A 21,499-nucleotide genomic window follows, 5' to 3' on the forward strand; every position below is an offset into this window, starting at 1 on the left:
ATTCTTGGATCTACATTGTAAGGTAAAGTGCGAACGACTGAGGCTGCGCAGACGTGTTGTTTTCCATTTGACATCGACTATGATAGCTGGCGCTGAGACAGCAGCATCTGTCTGGGAGCAGGGCGACTCCCCCAGATGTGATCAGTGAGGACAGCAGCATCCACAGAAGGAAAGTGCTGGATCCTCTGATTCAACACCAAGTCAGACAGAACCGGCGATGCAGTGCAGAATCCTGGCCCAAGCTAACCAGGTTAATCCAGACTCTAGATTGACCGTAGGCGTGGCTGGGAGAGCCAATGGTTGTCTGTCTCTATGTGTTGGCCCTGCCATGGACTGGTGACCCGTCCAGGGGGAAGGCTGCTGGGATAGGCTCCACCCCCACCACCCTGAACAGGAGAAGAGGGAGAACATGGAGGGAGGGATGATGGATGATGGATGGATGATGGATAAATGGATGATGGAGGGATGGATGAGAGTTGGATGGATGGATGATGAAGGGTTGGATGGATGGATGGATGATGGAGGGTTGGATGGATGATGGAGGGATGGTGGCTGGAGGGTTGGATGAATGATGGATGATGGATGGATGAGAGTTGGATGGATGGATGATGAAGGGTTGGATGGATGGATGGATGGATGATGGAGGGTTGGATGGATGGATGATGATGTAGGGTTGGATGGATGGATGGATGATGGAGGGCTGGATGGATGGATGCCTGGTTCTTGGGGTAGACGTGTCCCCCTTCACCCTAAAGGTGTAGCAGGTATAACCCTGAACTGCTTCTTCAGCGCTCCTCCATGTAACAAACACTGCTGACACTCGAAGCTCTGGGTTTGTTGGTGATTGAGATACAGCAGGAAAAAAACCTCCCCAGGAGGAATGAGGAGAGACCTATCCCGTGACGTAGTGATCGAGGGGCGTGGCTAGGAGAGATGCTGAGGAGGCTTCACCGGGAGGAACAACAGGTTTGCGCCGCGCGCTGCGGAGGTTTGCTGCGGAAAACCTGGAGAAGAATCGACAGATTATCGTGAGAGGAGGCGATGAGAGGTAGGACGGCCGCCGGCTGACCCGTCCTCCGGTGGGAGCGGAGAAAAGTCCCGTTTCCTTGAGTTTGTAGTTGTGCACCTGCTGCGCGTCACAGCTGAAGCTGATGAAAGCGAAGTCGCGATGGTTTTGTTCACTTCAGGTGGTTGAAGGATCTTTGTGAAGGTTTTAAACCGTAAGAACGTAAAGGGTGGAGTTTAAAACTGATGACGAGGTTAACTGGAGACTTTCACCGGAGACCGACAAGATGTGAAGTTGGTCAAAAAAATCTCTCGCTATCACTTCTGCTGTCTATAAAAGCCAGGAAAAGTCATGTGGTTTCTTTTGTAAACAGATCCGTGTGTGTGTGTGTGTGTGTGTGTGTGTGTGTGTGTGTGTGTGAGTGTGTGAGTGTGTGTGGGTGGGTGAGAGAGAGAGACAGAGAATATCATGTCAAGCTGGTTTGAAGGATGAATTAGAAATATTTCATGTCCAAATTTGCTAAACACTGGATTTTGAAAAAACAACCCACCCTACCAGAGCCATTAAGAAATAAAAGATAGTGTCAGCCAACATGAAGGGAGGTTTTTGTTGTGTCCAGAGGCAACACATCGCCACTTCATCCTGGGTTTCTGGTTCTGACCTGCTTTGGGGAGAGATGGTTTATGTTGGGACCACCTCTAGAAATGAGGACATCCCTGAGCAGCTGAGGGATCAGCAGCATCGGAGGTTCGTTCTCCACTGTGATGATGTTGTTCCTGGAGTCCAGACGCCCTTTAGATAATCACAGTCCAGCATCCAGGATGTGGGCGGGGAGTCATCATAGCTCTCCCACCTCTGGGCAGCAGTGCCTCTGTTTCCCTTCGTCCTGACTGCAGGCATCACGGAGCAGCGAGGCCTAACCTGAGTACAAGTCCTTGTCGAAGGCGGCGACTTAGACTACGAGGTTTTGACTGAGACTCGTTGTAAAAACAGGAAATAAGCAACTGTGTCTAGATGATTAAAACCTTTCCAAGATAAGCAAACTTGGAAGCAGTTTTCATACCAGTGTTGCCGGGAGGACAGTGTTTACTGCCACACCTCGGCCAGCGAAGTGTCACCTCGAAGACTTTGCATTTGTCTTCCTAACTGTCTCCCTCAGCTTCTACCTCAAGAGATGGTGTCCATCTCCACTGCGACATGTTTTGAGATTCCCGAGTCCCTGCTAGACTTCCTGCTACCTCAGGGTGGAAGTCTAGTCCCTTTGTAACCAGGCGTTCATGAAGCCAAGCAACTGATCCCTGAGCAGGTTGCGTGATACTGAGGATTCCTGTAGAGGGCGCACCACGTGGAGAACCTCCAGATTTGATTCTTTTGAAACCCCAGTGGTAGCGACCTCACGTCACACACCGCCACACAGATGTGAGTGGCCATGGATTTGGTCAGTTAGCTTCTCCCGTTGTCGCCCCTGCTGTTCATGTGAGAACTGGAGTGTGAAGAGTTAAACTCTCAGGACCACCAGCACTACCAGACGCAGGACACAGGAGGACGCCATCATGCGGATGCGTGGTTGGAAGTGAGTTTATCTCCAGCCTTCCACTTATGTTCTTCACATACTAATGTCAGCCTGATGTCCAACCTCGCCGTGGTCATGACCACTTTTTCTGTCCCTCAGATGTTGACACTAATAGCGTCCACATTCTCAGCCCTCTGGGTGAGCGGCGGCAGCCGGGTTTCCTTGCTAATATGCAGCAGTGGTCAATGAAGCTACTCAAGCTAACGTCTTTTCTTTCATCCTCCACTCGTCTTTATTCAGGTGGTCATTAGACGTCTGATTATCCTGCTGCAGCCTGGTAGACGTGTGTGCAGGGGCGGAGTCCAGGTTTTGTGATGTGTGAGGACCAGACACCTGGTGGCTGCTGTGAGGACACCTAATTATGGATCCTCTGATTCATCTCAGCAGGCAGGAGAGACTCATCTTTGAAACAGCTTCTGTTTCTGTTCTGCAAGCTGATGATGGTCACTCTGGGTGACTCAGGCGGTGCGGCAGGTCATCTGGTAACCACAGGTTCACTTCCCAACATGTTGAACTCTTTCTTTTTTTTTTAGAAGGAAAATCTCCTGACATTTGGTTCATTGTGTCTAATTAATTCCAGTTTTAAATCCAGAGTTTCATGGATTTTTTGCTTGGTGGGTTCCAGTTCCATGTTGAGAGCGCTGCAGCTCGTTTGGGGGAATTTGACACCGGCTTGTTGCTGCTTGTGACCAGCAGCTGATCGCTGGCAGGCGAAGCCAGAAAGTAACAGATCAACGGAGTAGAGAGAAACAACGAAACCAATATGACCGCATTCAGCTGGCGGGAACCGTCAGTCTGCAACTGGGTTTATAAAACAGATAAACTGGCGACTATATGAGCTGTAATTCATGATTTATTGAATTTAAGGTTGGATTATATCTGGTTTAACAAGTTAACTTTACAGCAGACTGAATTTTATCATTCTGCATAGAAACCCTGTTTATTTGCACGATACAATCTCAAATAGAAATACAACAAAATTGGTTTACGCTGATGTGTAAACCCTGGAAAAATAAAGTACAAAGTACAAATAAATGGCAGTTGCTGCATGTAATGGTGCCTTTACTGGTTATCAGGATGCTTGTTGTTAGTTATAAGTAGTTTGTAGTTTATATTTCTAGTTAATCATGAATGAGTGCATAAACAATATCATTACTGAAAGCTGTGAATCCTCAAAACCTGCCCCCCCCCCCCCATGCCCACAAGATCCATGAAGACTCGAACTGAGATCTTCCATCCAAATCACTTCTACTGATGCTATTATGCTCTGAGTGACTCCATGAACATGAATCCAAGCTGCAGGACCAAACGTCTCACGAACAGAGAAACATGAATGAAACCCAATGGACGAACTTTGAACCGTTTGAATTCTGGTGCTGATCATTTTATCACTTATGAGTTTCTGTGAATGAAATCTTCTCATGTTGTCTTAAATGTCGCTCATCTGTCAGCTGTTGTCAGTCATTAGAAATAATCAGGATGTCGCTGTGTTCTCCAGGTGCCAAGACCACCTGATGCTGCTGCCTAATCTGGTCACCTGGGACTGAACACACACACACACACACACACACACACACACACACACACACACACACACACACACACAGCAAACATGGCTTCGGACCCGCCCATCCTGACGGAGCAGCAGGAGCTGCAGAGAAGAGCCAATCAGGTCACTGATGAGGTGAGGATGTTGTTTTCTGAGCTATGTTCCAGACCGATGATCAAATGTGGGTAACTGATATTATTAATCTACAAACTTCTTGACATTCTGCAGATTTCTTCTCCTTCTTTTATCCTTTTTTGTGTTTGGCGAGCAAAGTTGATGTTTATGTGTGTAAACTCCGGCTTAAGTGCAGCAACTAAGTGTTTCTTTCGTCTTGCCTGCTGGTTTTGACACATATTTCAGTCAACCAGACTCATTTGTCAAGTGAGAAATTTCCTCAAGTATCTAACTTGAAGCTGAAGCTGCTGGTCATAGTGCCATTAAAGTAATATTGCGGTGGCAACCAGTCTGTGGTGGCAGCAGGCTGCCGTCCATCAAGCTGATATGTCAACACCCCGACGTCAGACGCGTCCACGAACCAATCAGTGTACAGAGAAACGCAGCCACAGAGAGTAAATACGTCAAAGTTTCAAGTACCATGTAAAACTGAAACCAACCTGATCAAATCTGTTGTAAGAAACCAGTCGCTTAGGATGCTGGTGCGAACTTTCAGGTGTGAAAATGCCCTCTAGAAGCACACGAGCTGATGCGTCAGGGGCCCGACCCCACAGCAGCCTCACCATACACAACATGTTGTCAGATGTAACACTGGGAGGACACCGGCGCCACCCTCTGAGGGCTCTCAGCCTGAGGGAATGAGCTCAGAGACTCAACACACACACACACACACACACACGCACACACACACACACACACACACACACACACACACACACACACACACACACACACACCCTGGGGTTTAAATGCTAGTGCAGGTCAACCCTGTCCATTTATCACCTCATCATCCCTCAATGGGGAAGTCCCAGGGGATTGACATGATATTTACACACACACACACATGCACACACACATATACACACATATGCACACACACGTATACACACATATACACACACACATATGCACACACACGTATACACACATATTCACACACACATATGCACACACACGTATACACACATACACACAGACACACACATATGCACACACACGTATACACACATATACACACACACATATGCACACACACGTATACACACATATACATACACACATATGCACACACACGTATACACACATATACACACACACATATGCACACACACGTATACACACATATACACACATATGCACACACACGTATACACACATACACACAGACACACACATATGCACACACACGTATACACACATATACACACACATATGCACACACACGTATACACACATATACACACACACATATGCACACACACGTATACACACATATACACACAGACACACACACATACACACAGACACACACACACACATACACACAGACACATACACACAGACACACACACACATACACACAGACACATACACACAGACACACACACACATACACACATACACGCACACACACGTATACACACAGACACACACACACACAGACACACACACACACACACATACACACAGACACACACACACATACACACAGACACACAGACACACAGACACACACACACACATACACACAGACACACACACACACATACACACAGACACATACACACACAGACACATACACACACATACACACAGACACACACACACACACACACAGACACATACACACAGACACACACACACATACACACAGACACACACACACACATACACACAGACACATACACACAGACACATACACACAGACACACACACACACAGACACACACACATACACACAGACACACACACACATACACACAGACACATACACACACATACACACAGACACACACACACATACACAGACACACACACATACACACAGACACACACACACACACATACACACACACATACACAGACACACACACACAGACACACACACACATACACACAGACACACAGACACATACACACATACACAGACACACACACATACACACACACATACACCGACACACACACATACACACAGACACACACACACACACATACACACAGACACACACACACACATACACACACACATACACCGACACACACACACACACACATACACACACACACATACACCGACACACACACACACACACATACACACACACACACACACACACACACACACACACACACACACAGCGAGGGGTGGAAATGGAGCATCTCAGCTGTCAGCAGAGACGTCGTCTGCTGTGTCCACGAGCAAAGAGCCGATCCTGCTGTCCTGCTTGGGAGATTCTCATGAATCCCAGTGTGACTCCTGTACGTTCACATTCATGTTCGCATGAAAAACATTTCTGCAGTTATTCATAATTTAAATGTTCAAGTATTTAAAAGCCTGAATAATGTAAAAAAAACATTTCTGGAAACATTAAAGATTCATTTAAAGAAACAGCAGTTGTTTTCTTTCATATTCCACCGATTCTCAGGAGAAAAATAAAAGTTGTAAGGAATGTAAGATGCTAATTAAATGCCATGTGACTGAATTGGAGTTCAATTTTTTGAACATTAATAGTTGTTCTGTTTCAGTAAAATTTGAGAGTAGACAAAAATCAAGAGCCCTGATGTCCTTTGACATGCGGCGAAATGCCAAGACGAGTCAAAAGTATTCAAGACCAAAAACAACAACAAAAAACCTCTGTTAAAACATTTTATGAGACTTTTTGAGACATTGCATGATTATAAATTTAAAAGAACATTGATGGACACTTTTCTTGTATCCTTCAGTCACTGGAGAGTACACGGCGGATGATGCAGCTGGTGGAGGAGGTACACACACACACACACACACACACACACACACACTTCTGTGTGGTTATTACCTTCCCATTCTGGCTGAAATGCGCAGGTGGCGGTTGATGGGGGATATTGGTGATGATTGCTGCTGACTGTTATTGATCTGTGTAGTTAAACTGTGTTGTTGTGTTCACTGACCAGAGTAAAGACGCGGGGATCAGAGCTTTGGTGATGCTGGATGAACAAGGAGGTAATCACTTCTAGATTATCGAAGCCCTGGTGGAGGGAGGCGCTCTGCGAGAGCCCTCTAGCTGGTTGTGTGATGAGTTACCGCCAGACAGAAAGCAGGGTGAACTGCTGCTGTATGCTCTCCAACAACTACAACTCTACAACTTCAAAACTGTCCTGAACAAATTTGGTGAATTTGTTGCCATTTCCTCTAGTGGTGAGAACTGGAACTGCTCCCCAGCTCGAGTCGTCGCACGAATCGCTCGATGGAGGATCGCAGATGGTGCCGGCGAACGGCAGCCAAACAGTCACAGTTACCGTTCCATGTAAAGATTTTTTTCACATCTAACAGAACGTGAGAAAAAGGCGTGAAGCCAAACATCAGTAGATCCACGCTTATCGACTCCGCTCGCTCAGCAGGTGAGCAGAGATGATAGTGGTTATAAAGCAGTACTGCTTTTACCTTGAAAGACAGCTCTCTGCACTGAGGTCATTTTGTAGGTAACTGATCCAGGATCAGACAGGAAATAAAAGCTTCCTGATTCACCCCTTTGAGTGTCCGGTGAGGATTCAGGGAAGGGATTCCTCGTGCTTGCCAGTGTGACCTGGGCCAGAGCCGAGGATTCTGTCTTGTATTCGAGACCTGAACTCCATCGAAGTCTGAACCTCGTGTTCCTAACAGAGCAGCTGGAGCGTATCGAGGAGGGCATGGACTCCATCAGCAGAGACATGAGGGAGGCTGAGAAGAACCTGACGGACATGGCTCAGTGCTGTGGTCTGTGTGTCTGGCCAATCAGGAAGTAGGTCAATCTTCGCCAGGCTGGGGGCCTGAGGGAACTGCACCGGTGCCCAGTTCCATTAAACTAACTGATTAACCAAGATAATTATTTCATCCCTCTGGAGTGTCAATTGTCCTGAAACCTGCCTCTTTCTGAATCAACCAAGAAAACAAAATGGAACTGGGCCCTGAGGCCAGCCTATCAAAGCCCATTTGGGCAACATTTGCTCCACTTTAGTGGCTCAGTAGTTGGTTTATTTTTGAATAAAGTTTTCATTTCATGTGTCGCGCTCAGCTTGGGCGGCTGGGGTTTCAGTTGTTTTTAGGTTAAATTGTGGGTGATTTTGTGTTTGGTTATTTTTGCATCCCCCTGTCCTCCTCTCACTCTCCTCTGTCTTCTTTCTACCCTGTCTCTTACCCTGCCTCTGCACATCCACCTGTTTTGTCCTTCTCTTCCCACCAACTCTTACATCCACCTGACCCTGTCTCCCCCCCTCCTCCTCCTCTCATAGAGCAGTTGGAGCGTGTAGAGGAGGGTTTGGATCAGATCAACTCTGATATGAAGGAGGCAGAGAAAAACCTGACTGACCTGGGCAAGTGCTGCGGCCTCTGCTCCTGTGATAAGTAGGTGGAGGGGCGGGCCTGTCCGTGTGTGTGGGGGGGTCTTACAGTGATGCCTCACCCAAAAAATATGTTTTGCCTTCCAAGGACTCCCAAGTCGGTGTCTTGAGCTGCATTACTTCTCTGTGGCTCCAGAATGCAGACGGAGCCAGTCACGTATATTTAGCTTGAAGCTAATGAAGGCAAATGAGCGAACTGTCAATCATGTCTCTCGAGGTCATCATCCAGTATAATCCACATCGCCTTTATCCAGTCGTATGCTCAGTAATGCATAAATGATGAGTGATGAGATGTTGATGTGAGGGGTTCATTAGTTTTATTACTCCTGCTTGCACTGCACCAGTCTTTAGCAGCTGTTCTTTACTTGCTGCAGCTTCTTTGTCTCCTGCTGGCTTTAATTCTTCAAGGCTTTTTTGAGATCCCAGCTAACAGCGTGCTTGCTGCGCCTGCTGCCTAAATGGACCTCCTCTGTTGCCCTGCTGGACAGGCCTGATGCTGATCCAGAATCTCCTAGATGCACAAAAGATAGGAATTATCATGTGAACACATGATGGACGTTGGTCTCTCCTTTTTAAATGTATTGGTAGCACGCCAACAAGATTTGCTCTGGTCGCTGCTTCTTCTTTACTTCTATGCTTTACAAGAAGAGTCTTGACAAATCTGATGTCCCTAAACGAGGCCATGTTGAAAACCCAACTGTATCTTCTGACTATAACAGAAATACGAGTTTCACATCAAGTACCTGGAGAGAGACCTGAGTCAGCACTCAGGTCTCTCTCCAGGTTTTTCCAGATATTGCGTCATTTGTGTGCACATTCTTCATATTTCTGCCAACACTGGATCATCCCCAGTTACCTGGTTATTGTGTCTGCCTCAACACCCTCTGCTCCAGGGGGCTTTCCTCTGGCTGGGTGCTCATTCACATTCATTCACAAATTCTCAATCCAATTGTGCCTCTGGACCAGTCTGGGTGCATGAGGGGTCTCAGCCCGTCAACCCGGCAGATAATCGACTCACTTCTTGCTGTCTGTCAGACTTAAGGCCTTTGAGGAGAGCGGGGCGTACAAGGCTGTTTGGGGCGTAGCCTCCGGACAAGATGGCATCGTGTCCAATCAGCCGCCATCGTCTCGAGTGGTGGATGAGCGGGAGCAAATGATCATGAGCGGAGGACACATACGCAGGTAGAGGGAGAGTTGGACGAGTTGAGTTGAGAGCAGCAGATGTGTTTGCTGTAGATCACGCTGACATGCGATACCACCCTCTCCATTCATGCGCTCAGCTGGCCAAACATACATGAACAAACAAGCTGGAGGTAAACATCACGTCTGTCTCGCAGTTGTGACTGACTGACGTCTTGTCTCAGGGTGACCGATGACGCCCGTGAGGACGAGATGGAGGAGAACCTGGCTCACGTTGGCAGCATCATTGGGAACCTGAAGAGCATGGCGCTCGACATGGGCAACGAGATCGACACGCAGAACGTGCAGATTGAACGCATACAGGGAAAGGTACTGACGTCAGGGCTGTTGTGATGCTAAGTGGCACAGACGTCACATGACAAGAACCAACAAAGAGGCAGCCAAAAACATGGCCGATGATTTACAGCCTTATTGTTCCCAATGACGAAGACATGAGGGTGTAGCCTGATGCTTAAAAAGTGACAATTAGCCATTAACACTGACTCGTCATCCAAAAACTGCCTTTTGCTCTCAAGCACTCACTAAAAGGGGCTCACAAACATGTTTTTTTCCCTGCTGCATGACTTCTTTGTGTTCCGGAACGCAGAAAGAGCCAGCAACAGCCGGACTGACGGCTAACCAAAAACATCTGGGTACAAACTCTCAGGGTCATTATCCAGCAGAACCCTTCCCTTCTCTGTCCAGCCCTGGGCTCAGACATCCAGAAACTCTGGTTTTTGCTAAAAAACCCCAAACTTGTTCGGCGTCAGCCTCCATGAACTTCAAGCCAAACAAACAAAGCTGCCGCTTTCTACATTCGGAGTCACAAAGACGTGAGGCGGCAGAACGAGGGAGAGACGGGGGTCCCCTTCTTGTTCACCAGACATCTCTGGAAAAACCCTGGAATTTCTCTAAATTTTTATTTTGGTTGAATTGAAAATATTGTGGCGATGACGGGTCGAAGGGCGGGCTGCTGCTCCCTCAGATGTGCAGCGTATCGGTGCCGTTCTCGTTAATGTGGTAGTTTGGGAACATTTGAAAGGGTTTTTTTGTTTGTTTGCTGTTGTTTTTTCAAATCTCAGTAAAATGTCCACTGGGAGTCGATGATGACCTGAAAAGATTTTAGTCGTTAAAGGTCACTGACAGGAACACATCATGATGGCATATTTCTCACTTAACATGTTAGTTTTACGTATTCCATCCACAGTAGGTGTCTTTATTCAACTTCCTGTTTTTATGTAAACAACTTTGACTAAAATTTGGTGAAGAAACAGTCAGAAGAAGGGATTTTATTCAAGATCAGGCAGGTAGTTTTTGCTTCATCCAGCTGACAGACATTCAAAGGGAAGTGTTTAAACCCGTGTGGCAAGTTTGGTTCTTAGCAAATCAGAGACTTGGAAACCATTTTGAAGAGTTTGGGATGTGACAGCTGATTTCTGATAGTAGAATATCATTCATTTCACTTAAATTCATCTGCCAGTTCATATAAAGTTCCTTTTTTTTTCATTTGAGCCCATTTTTACTACTTGAAGTTATGAATATGTCATACGACCTGCGAGGGCGGAACTGATGAGTCATGGTTTAATAGGAGGTGGTTCGAGTCACCAGGTTCCAACATTTCCTGTCTCTGGTTCTGCAGGCCATCCTCAACGTGTCCCGCATCGATGCCGCCAACCAGAAAGCCAACAACCTCATGAAACGATAAGAACACTTCCCCTGCAAAGCGATCCGGCTAGCTATTAATGTGCCTTTGCATGTTGCACCCATGTGTTTTTATCCTCAGATGTCATCTTTGAATGTTCCTTTCTGATGTTGAGTCAAGGTTGAGGGGTTGTTAGTCAATAACAAACTGGTGGTTCTACTTTTAACTCTTTGGATCACTTCACAGCGAGGTCTCTATCGCTTTATATTCCAAACTTCATGTTCCCTCTCAAGGTAGCGAGTTTAATGATTCCAGTGGAGAAACCAGGTCACCGCATGCCACAACACCAGAAAAAGAGAGGTTACAGGAGGAGAACCTGCGGGTCTGCATGGGGACCATTGGGCTTCTAGAAGGGCTGTTGAAAATGTCTGTTTGGAACAAATCAGCCTTCAATGGCCAGTTTACATCCAAGTGAAGTCGCCACCCTCCCTTCCTTCAGTTAGGACTCCCACAGGAGGGGAAATGCGTGGCGCCCTCTGCAGGCCCAGCTGGGTATTGCCCACAAGAAGGAAACACGTATTTGTCTCTAAAAGTGGACCTCTGGCGACACCAAGCGGCCAAACATGGAACCTGCGTTCTCCATCTTCTGTGTACTCCATGTTGAGGTAAAATGGTGGAGAAATAACGAGGACCAGTTCGGTCTCACCTGAGTCAATGATCTCATGCCTCAGCAGTAACATTTCCACCACATGGAGCGTCTACTGGTTGAGCTACTATGTGCGTACTCGCTCCTGACATCCTGCTGGGCTCATGTTGCGGTGTGTGGCAGCTGTGGAGGTTCTGTTAGCACCTTTGTTGTTCCCTGATGGCCGCTGTTGAGTCGTGGTAGAATTCATCCCCTGCGGTTTGTGTTTACTTGTGTGATTTTAGAGAAATGTGCTGATGACCTCAGGTGACCTGAAGAGGCCTGCTTGTCCCTCACCGCCCAGACGCGGTGCTCCATGTAGGAAGCTTGTTTGTTGGTGCTTTGTGTGATTAAAGCATTGTCAACGTGAATTAATAAATAAGGCGTGAATTGTGTTGATTAAATAATGACGTCATGACAGAGTGGAGGGGTTAACAGGGGAGGTCCTGCGCCCCCCAGTCAACAGTCCCGCTCACTGGGGACGAAAATGGAAGTTACTGGAGAATAATTGGTCATTTTAGTGTAAAATTGGCGCAAGAGCCGTGGCGCTGGTGCAGCTCCAGCTCGGACGGCTGGGGGCGCGCAGGCGCAGTAAAATGTTGCGCGTTCAAGGGAGACAAAACCAATCTCTCGCGCCGCGGAGTCTGCGCAGTTTCGTCTTTCTCGTCACTCCGAACTTTCGGGAGAGGAACGGAGGAAGGAGGGGAGAGGACAACGCCATTTTCCTGGTATTTATTTAGCACACATTCAAGCTCATTCCCCCACCGCGGAGCGCGGAGGGCCCCCGCCCGCGTGTAGGTCTGGCGGACAGAGGCAAGAACAGCGGCTAGGCGTGATGGTGTCGTGAGTCAGACCGCGGCTAGCAGACGTCTCGTCTTCCATTTCGGCCATCGAGTCCGTCGCGTCCTGGCGCAGCACAGCGGCAACACTAATGCCGCTCCGGCGAGAAACTCCGCTCCTCACCGCCGGGATGGAGGCGTGCGAACGCAGCGGAACCCGCTCATCGCCTGCTGCCGAGGGAGCGAGCCGGGATGGCGGCGGCTGCCCGGGTCGTCAGGCAGAGCAGCGATGGAGACGGGGACAGGCACGAGCTCAACAAAGACTCAAGAAGCTCGTAGCTGATTGGTTCAGGCGGACCACGTGACCAGAGGCGACGCCGTGTTCGTTTAAGCTATTTTCATACTGGGAAGTTTTAGCGGCTGATGTACGAGAGCGTCTTACTGACGTCAATAAAGTTGTGTAGGTGGGAAAAAAGGACGCTGCAGAGTTTCGACAATAATCAAAAGTTTGCAATACTTCCAACAGTTTGGCGCCACTTGTCAGTAAATACATGTGAAAGCAGATGACCTGAAGAGGCAGACCTGTGGGGTGACAGTCACCTGAGTGCGTGACCACCAACACCCTCGCCTCCGCGCCACGGCTCCCCCACTGGCGGTGATTTGTTTTTCCTACCGCAAGGGGGCGGTGTGACGGAAAAATGGATGAACGAGCACTCTTCCAACTCTGCTCGAGCATCCCTGCCCTGTTGAGTCCTCACATCGGTGAATCCGGTTTCATCTGAATATCATCATGAGTTAAAGATCAATTAAATATCACCATGAATTAGACAGCGTCATTAATTAGATATCATCATTAGTGACAGGTTGCACAAAGTCTTGATTGTCTGGATTTGGTTTATTAAAATCAGGAGTGGAGTCATGGGTGAATGTGAATAACTTATTTGACCAATGCCTACTTATTTAAGCGGTGTCATGTTTCATCCACACAATCATATCATTAAATCATGAGATCCAAACTTTTTTAGGAATTGAAATAATCCCTCATGTTGTCTTATTCATGTCCTGCCACTAAAATTAGGAAAAAGCCATTTTAGTGGCTTTTAGCGGTTGGTCAGATAGACAAGGAATGTTGTTGAAAAGAGAAGTTTTACCATCACGTTGCTTGCACGTTGAGTCGAATGAGTGTTGGTTGGGTTTGAGCAAAGAGCAGATGCTGGTCTTTGGCGGGTGTCTGCACTGGCAGCTGTTGTTGGATCAGAGGTGAATTATCGGAGCAGACCTCCTGTCATTGTTAATCATCCTAGTTTTCTTGAGGTGGTTGTCTTGCATCTCCACTTCTCTCCTGGATCTTCCCTCCATCCGTCTCTTTCTCTCTACTGTTGCAGGCCCTCTGCTGTCTCTTGTTCAAAGTGGCAGGCGACTCCAGAGGACGGAGGTGAAGACAGAGCCAAACGGAGCGGCAGCTGCCCGTCAGAGGAAGAGCAGGAGAAGAGGTAGCGGTCGGAGCCATGTCGACCTCATGGCGGGATGAGGACGAAGAATTTCGGCTGGCAGGAGTCAAGGGAGGGCTGAAGGCCAAACCCAGGTTCTCCTTCAATGAAGTCAGAGTTCTGCTGGATGCAGTGAAGAGGAACCGATATATCATCCTCAGTGAGTGTGTGTGTATGTGTGTGTTACTTTAAAGATCACTTCGTCTGTGTTGTGTCTGGGTTAAAAACCACCATTACATGCCCGAATGTTTACCAGTAGGGGGCGTACTTGTCCCAGGAGTCTGGATGGGAAAGGTCAGCGTGGGTGTTCCTCACATTTAGCCCTTGCAGACTGGTGTGCCTCAGGAAAGTGGGGTCCGTACTCGTAAACATTCGGAGGAGATTCTGAGTCCAGCCGACTCTGGCAGGGCGGCCCAGCTGAGGCGTGATTGACTGTGAAAAGAAGAAATGCTCTCGTAATGACAGAATCTTGACAGTGAAATCGTAATGTTTTAGTATCGTCTTCGTTTTAAGAGGAAATCATCAGGAAAGGACAAATTTCCATTTTGCGGTTTGAGCAGAGAAAAGCTCCATAAACACGCTGGTCAGACGGGGTTTGTTGTGCGTCTTGCAGGGAAGTTCAATCAAGGTGTGTCCGCTGAAGCTAAGAAGCAAACCTGGGCTGAAATCACCGACCAGATCAACGGTCTGGGAGAGAACCACAGAGAGGTGACGTCGTCTTTTGGTCGTGTTTGGCATTGTGCTTTTATGAGTTTACCTTTGATTTTTGATGGCCACATAATTCTTAAAAATCTCAGATTATGGTGACAATTTTTGGCAGACATTGTGATATGAGAGGGGGCGGTACCAATGACATGACGACTGGGGTTTTCTTTGAAAGACAATGGTGGGAGGGTTTTCATCAAACAGTGAAGTCTTCTGTAGGAGGTGATGGTGGGCAGGTGGGTCCCTCAGAGCCACAGTATTTAACTTAAAAAAGTTTAGCCATTAAATGTCACATTATAATTTTGTCACAGGTGCGACAGATCATGAAGAAATGGGCGGACCTTAAATGTGACGGAAAGCGTCGCATTGTCGCCCTGCGGGGCCCCAACGGCACCAGCCTGAGGAAGAAGAAATTGGGTCCTGTGGAGAAGATGGTCCACAAGATCCTGATGATGAGTCCTGGAGGAGGTGAGACCCGAGGTTTACCTCCACCAGGGGTCTGATGCCTGACCTGTAAGGGATTTGTCTTGTTTGAGGTCGTGGGTTGTTAGAGCAATGGGTCCTAAAAAAAGTCAACAAATTGCTTTTATTCTCATGTTTTATTGATGAATTTTCTCATTTAAACCAATCAGAAACCTCATTTTGCAAAATCCAGTCTGCAACTGGTGATCTCAGTTGGACAGTTCAAGCTCAAATCTCTCCAAAAGAAAAATGGAACAGACTCAGGAGGAAGCAAAACGTTGTGCAATCTGGAGTTTAGTAGTCGTACATCAATTAAATAAGGCTCATATCTACCAACAAAAACAAAGCATTCATAATTTCCTCCTGATAAAAAAACAATTTCTATTTTTTATCTTTCTGCCCACAGTCTCACAGTCCAGATTTACAGTGTGAAAAAATACAAGTGACATCAGGGTGTTGGACTCACAGCGTGCAGTTCAGAATACAGAAACATCATCGCAGGAGGAAATTACACCTCAATGAGACATGGAGTCGCGTTAGCAGAGCGACACGAAGTCCTGGAGACAACCAGGGAACATCTAGAAAACCGATCTGAAGCGAGAGGTTCTCACAGGAAGTCACGTCGGCCATTCTGATCAGCTTCAGTGGCTCAGTGCCTGAAGGTTGTGTGTAGCCGACCGTGAAAGCTCATCTCTTGAGGATGAGCTTATCTGTATGAGGAGAGGTGAAAGTGAAAATATGTGACAGAGCGCAGAAATTCCTCGTTCTTCTCCAGAGAAAAAGAATTGCTTCATTTGAAACGTTGTTTCACCTCAATCTCCCCTTGTTGGCTCCCAGATGGCGACAGTGATCTGGACGTCGGAGAAGATGAGGACTTTTCCAAGTTTTACGGTAAAGGACCGTCGCCCAGCCCCTCCGGCTTCTCCTACTCCCACCTCAGGTTATCAGACAACTCCCACTCATTACCTGGAGGAGCTTCCCTCGAGTTCTCTCCTCTCTCCTCGCCGGAGAAAGAAGTTGGCGGTAAGAATGGCTGTGTAGTGAAGAGGGCAGCAGCTCTGCACCAGTCACACGGCTGGACACTCCCTCCTGTCTGCTTATCGGAGCACAAACACGATAGGTTGTCGGTTGGTTTATCTCTGTGTGGTCTGTCTGATGCTAGCGTGTCTCCACTGAACCATCTGAGGAGTTGTGACGTGTCCATATTTTGCAGGTGATCAGTTTCAGTCGTCCTCTGACTTCGACTTGGACCTTCCTGAAGACGGAGGTAAGAATGGTGGTGGGAGTGATCCAACTGTTGGTTCTGGCTGCAGGGTCAGCTGGAGACCTTCAGATTGTCTAAGGTGTTCGTCTTTAATAATGTAGTTTTAAGCTTCCAGCATTATTTATTAATTTCACGGCATATTGTGCCTATTTTGGAGTCCACGTGAATTTTAGGCATTTCTTTCTAGTGTTTAGCTTGAATGTAGCGCCGTAGTGTTCCTCGTCAGGTTCATCGCTGCAGCACCAGCGCTTGCTGTCTGTGTGCTGGACTACATTCATTGGACTGTAGTAACTGGTTCCACCAGTCAGCATAAATGGCCTCTTTAACATTGATACTTCGAGTGCCTTGTGTGTTTCCTCGAAAGATATGAGGAAACAATAGTATTTTCACTCAACTTTTTTCTCTCCAACATGGCGCCCACAGGAACACGATCTGGAGGTTTAAGTTAGCAGAACATCAAATGCCTTTCTTCATCACCTTAGAAGTCATCAGTAGGGGCGGTACTGTGATTGACGAGCGATGAAGACGTGACGTCCCCTTGTTTGGTTTCATGTATTAACCTATCAGCAGTGTCAGATCAGCTCTGGACTCGTGGACTCACCGGTGCCAAATCCAGTATTATTTACAGCATCAGAGGCGTTAACGATACTAGTACTGTACCGGTACTGTACTAGTACTGTACCGGTACTGTACTAGTACAGTACCGGTACAGTACTAGTACAGTACCGGTACTGTACTAGTACAGTACCGTACTGTACTGGAACAAGTCCACTCTGCTGCTTGCACCGGCCACTTCTTTCTGGTGTTTTGACGTCAAACGGCTCAACAAAGGCAGGCAGCTTCTCGTCTAGCTTTTATCAGTCTGAAGCTGCGCGTGCAGAGGGCCAGAGGTGTGACGTGTTCTGTCTTCCATGTCTTGTAGAACCCTCCATGGATTTCGATGAAAATGACGACTCTATGTTCTCCTACCACTCCTCCCTCCCCACCCCATCCTCCACCTCCCTGGACCCCCTGCCAGATGATGCCCGGCTGAGGGCCAAGCCTGTCTACACCTACTCCCGGAACAGCCAGAATTCCAACAACACCTCCTCCAAACCTCCTCCTGAACCCTCTTCTGTGGCCTCCACCTCCTCTGGCTTTCCTCCAGTGTCTGAATCTGACGCCACCCCGTCTTCCGCTGCTCCTCCCCCGCCACAGTCCTCCCTCCCTCCGCCCCCTCCACCTGCCTCTCCCTCCTCCTCTGTGTCATTTGCAGCCACTGACTCTAATTCTCACCCCAAGCCTTCCTCTTCTTCCGCCCCTCCTCCTCCCCCTCAACCCTCCACTCTGGTGTCTTCCTCTGCTGCTGTGCCAGTGACCTCTGCACCCACCAACTCTCTTCAACCTCCGCCCTCCTCAGCCCCCACGCCCAGTCGTCCCTCTACTTCAGGCTCAAACCAGTCTGACCCCCTCCCGGCGGGAGGCGCCTCCCAGCTGGCCCCTGACCACGTGGCCCAGCTAGCGTCTCAGAGCGTGCAGCAGCAGCGGGCCGGCAGGATGCTGCTGACCTCGGTGTCTCAATCCCTGGAGCTGTTGGCTCAGTCGGTGCAGCTGCTGGTGGAGAGTCAGCAGGAGTTTGTGCAGGAGTCACTGCTGCTGCAGAGAGAGACGCTGGACATCCTGAAGGACTTCTCCAACACTGCTCTCACCATGCTGCGAGACAAGTCCAGCAGCGTACAGGCGGCAACGCGCCATCATCCAGCTTCTCACTACTAAAGAGACAACGATGCACAGCTGGAAGGTTTCTAAAGACACAAGTCAGACAGGATGAGTCAAACTTGAATGTCCAGCTTCTTTGGACAAAATTAAAAGACTCAGGTGATGCTGACGTGTTGCTCGTCATGACGACAGAACATCGCTTACTCTAACATTCATATTCACGCCAACAGCATGAATGTGATTTACACTTATTATTGATTGACTGTTCATATCCTATGTGTTACCCACAATGCTCAGTTTTAGATGAGACCTCAGCAGCGTCCCTGGTGTTGAAGATTGTTCAGCGCTGCTGGACTCTGGTGACGTCAGAGGAGGCGACTGGGATCAATCTGGTGTTGCTGCTCCCACGTTGGATTATTAAACACTCCTCCATGCCGAGAGGTCTTCACACACTGGGAACATTTGAATTTGACCTGACGCATCCCTCCAGGTCACGTCAGGGGTTTGTGCTGTGGAGGCTTTACCTGACTGGTCGGCAAACAAAATTACGAACTGAAAACCCAAGTCAGTCAGTCAGGTTGAGCTCATCAATCCTGGGTCTCATGGTTGTGTGATACATTGCCATTGCACAGCCTGAGAAACCTTAAGTCCTGTAAATATGCAAGAGTGGTGTTACATTAGCCGTTAAAACAAGTTAGCAACAGAATCCAACGTCATCAGAATTGTCAGTTTAAGGCCGACGCCGCTCTGACAAGCATACCAGAACACATCGCTGCGTCTCTCTGCATTTCTTCATGTAGAAGGCCGTGGTCAGTGTTGCCTGTGACTCCGGCTGTAAACACATTTTCGAGATAATCAACTTAATAAACTGTAAAATTGTACATGTCAGCAGGAGCATGTGACCCAGGTGTGTGAAGACCTTTCAGCAGTCAACACTTTGATTAAGCTCAGCTTTAAGTTACTCTTAACAGACGAGTCATGAGCCACTTTTAGTCTGCAGAGACTCAACAGTCGTGCTGTGAATCGTTCTCCGCCATTTTGATGCTTTGTGTGTCGACACGGAGCTGAGCGACACAGGTGTAATGACGCCAGTGTCACAGCAACCTGGTGTGAAGCTGTCACAACTTCTGCTGGCTGATCTGAGGGGGAGAAGTCTTCCTCCGTCCCGTCTCTGAGTCTTGTCACACAGGCAGCGAGGAGTAGCAGCAGTGTGATATTCGCCACCTCGAAGGCGCCGTGTTAAAGGGTCCTAGTAACAGCAGTGGTTCATGGACATAAAATCACAGCTGCAGAGGTTAAAACCTCACCGGCCCTCCGGACGTGGTGAGGACACAAACGCTAAGCTTGTGTTTGCTGCTCGATAGTTCTGGTTACCATGTGAACGGAGGAGAAGAAATTCACCAGAGAGACGGACGGAAGGAGAACATGTCTGATAAAACCAGCTGATGTGCATCACAGGTGGAGCCTGGCGCTGGTCTTGTCACAAGCACATCCTGTTCATGTGAGCAGTTCTTGGAAGAAGAGCAGTCACTCAAAACTGAATGGCTCCTGTATCCTCCAGGTGTGAGTGCCACACCTGCCCGCTCACTCACTGTCAGCTTGTCTGACATTAACAATATTTTAAAAAAATGTTAATATTCTTAATCTGAATGTTGTGGGACGGCGTCAAAGAAATCCTTTCTTAACTGTCAGTTTTATCCTGAGGAGGTGGCCTCCTTCAGGGTTGTTGTACTGCTGCTAATGACACTCTTGGCGCTGCGTTGGAATCCTGAACTTTTCTGATGTCTAACGTTCTTGGTCGGCAGCCATCTTGACTGTGGGCGGTTTTAAAGCGTAGCTAACGGCATGTTATTCTCCTCAGAAAATCTACGGAGCGAAGACGGAGTGACTGATATTTATAAATGAAGTTGATGCAATAACGCAGCAAATAAAATCAAACAAGGAACGTTTCACCTCCTGCTTTGTGACGTCAGTCTTGTTTCACTGGTCCACGTGATGTCATCGATTGAAAAATGACTTGTACATTGTACACCAAAGTGCCAGCTTGTGGTGCCTCCCTGCCTCTCACACACAAACACATTCAGACACTTCACCCTGAATCAGGGGCTCTGACACAGTCAGCTCCGGGACTCTGAACACGCCTGAAAGGTGAGTTTAGTTTCACTGATCCAGGAGGTGGTGAAGCCTTTCAGGTGGACCCTCCAAGAAATTCAAGCAAGTCAAGTTGTCTTCATCCTTTAAACAGAAATCTGATCCAGGGTCAGTGATCTGATCCTCAGTTACAATGAATACAAGTGTGACTCTTTCCTCCAGTAATATATTCTTCAAAAACATAAGAAAAATGTCAGGGGCACATGGAGACATTCCTTGAACACTGGAAATAAAATCCCCCTTAAATCAGTAAAAGGTCTCTTATTAAATGTACCTCAATGATCAGTGAATCATCAGACTGCTGGGCCATCTTCTGATTGTGGTGTCGTGTTTTATCTTCTTCCATGACTTGAAGGTTGTGAGCAGTTGTTCCAGCAGTAACTGGAGGTGTGCGCTGTCATGTCCTCCAGACCAACGTGATCCAGGAGACCCAACATGAGAACGGTCGACTGAGCGCTCATGGTGCTGCAGGGGAAGGGCGGCTTGATGAAGAGGCAGGAGCCTGCCAGCAAGACACCACGCCTGAGCTTCATGCTTCTGTTCTCACCTGCATGATGCCTGTCTGGGATAAAGCAGGAGAGCGCTTCCTGACCACGCCGAGGCTGAAGCATCACCCAGCCCACACTCTGATGGAGGGTGAGTTCAGATCCAGCAACACACATATATGTATATATATATATATGTGTGTGTGTGTATATATGTATATACACACACACACATATACACTCACACACATATATGTATATATATGTGTGTGAGTGTATATGTGTGTATATACAC

General features: G+C 47.8%; 2 protein-coding genes across 6 annotated transcripts; both read left to right on the plus strand.

The window, feature by feature from the left end:
- Positions 1-923: 923 nt before the first annotated feature.
- On the plus strand, positions 924-12,549 carry LOC147255234 (synaptosomal-associated protein 25). Of its 2 annotated transcripts, none has more exons than XM_086217009.1 (8): positions 924-1,048; positions 4,078-4,263; positions 7,030-7,071; positions 7,240-7,288; positions 8,557-8,668; positions 9,700-9,846; positions 10,029-10,173; positions 11,483-12,549. In XM_086217009.1, exons 2-8 carry the CDS (start codon positions 4,192-4,194, stop codon positions 11,546-11,548), a joined length of 633 nt encoding a protein of 210 aa, XP_086073135.1. In that variant the 5' UTR covers positions 924-1,048; positions 4,078-4,191; the 3' UTR covers positions 11,549-12,549. The 2 variants fall into 2 exon arrangements, with proteins under 2 accessions (XP_086073135.1, XP_086073136.1); XM_086217010.1 differs by lacking the exon at positions 924-1,048 and adding an exon at positions 2,959-3,061.
- A 98-nt stretch (positions 12,550-12,647) lies between these two features.
- Positions 12,648-21,366, plus strand: LOC147255235 (uncharacterized). Of its 4 annotated transcripts, none has more exons than XM_086217006.1 (7): positions 12,648-12,898; positions 14,335-14,599; positions 15,053-15,147; positions 15,456-15,612; positions 16,444-16,497; positions 16,820-16,873; positions 17,889-21,366. In XM_086217006.1, exons 2-7 carry the CDS (start codon positions 14,458-14,460, stop codon positions 18,623-18,625), a joined length of 1,239 nt encoding a protein of 412 aa, XP_086073132.1. In that variant the 5' UTR covers positions 12,648-12,898; positions 14,335-14,457; the 3' UTR covers positions 18,626-21,366. The 4 variants fall into 4 exon arrangements, with proteins under 4 accessions (XP_086073132.1, XP_086073130.1, XP_086073131.1 ...); XM_086217004.1 differs by having other exon boundaries at positions 12,650-12,898; positions 16,444-16,629; XM_086217005.1 differs by having other exon boundaries at positions 12,653-12,898; positions 17,793-21,366.
- The last annotated feature ends 133 nt before the right edge of the window (positions 21,367-21,499 follow it).

Source organism: Aulostomus chinensis, chromosome 10 (assembly GCF_037954235.1).
Source record: "Aulostomus chinensis isolate RoL2024-O1b breed Wild chromosome 10, RoL_Achi_v1.0, whole genome shotgun sequence".
Taxonomy (NCBI): domain Eukaryota; kingdom Metazoa; phylum Chordata; class Actinopteri; order Syngnathiformes; family Aulostomidae; genus Aulostomus; species Aulostomus chinensis.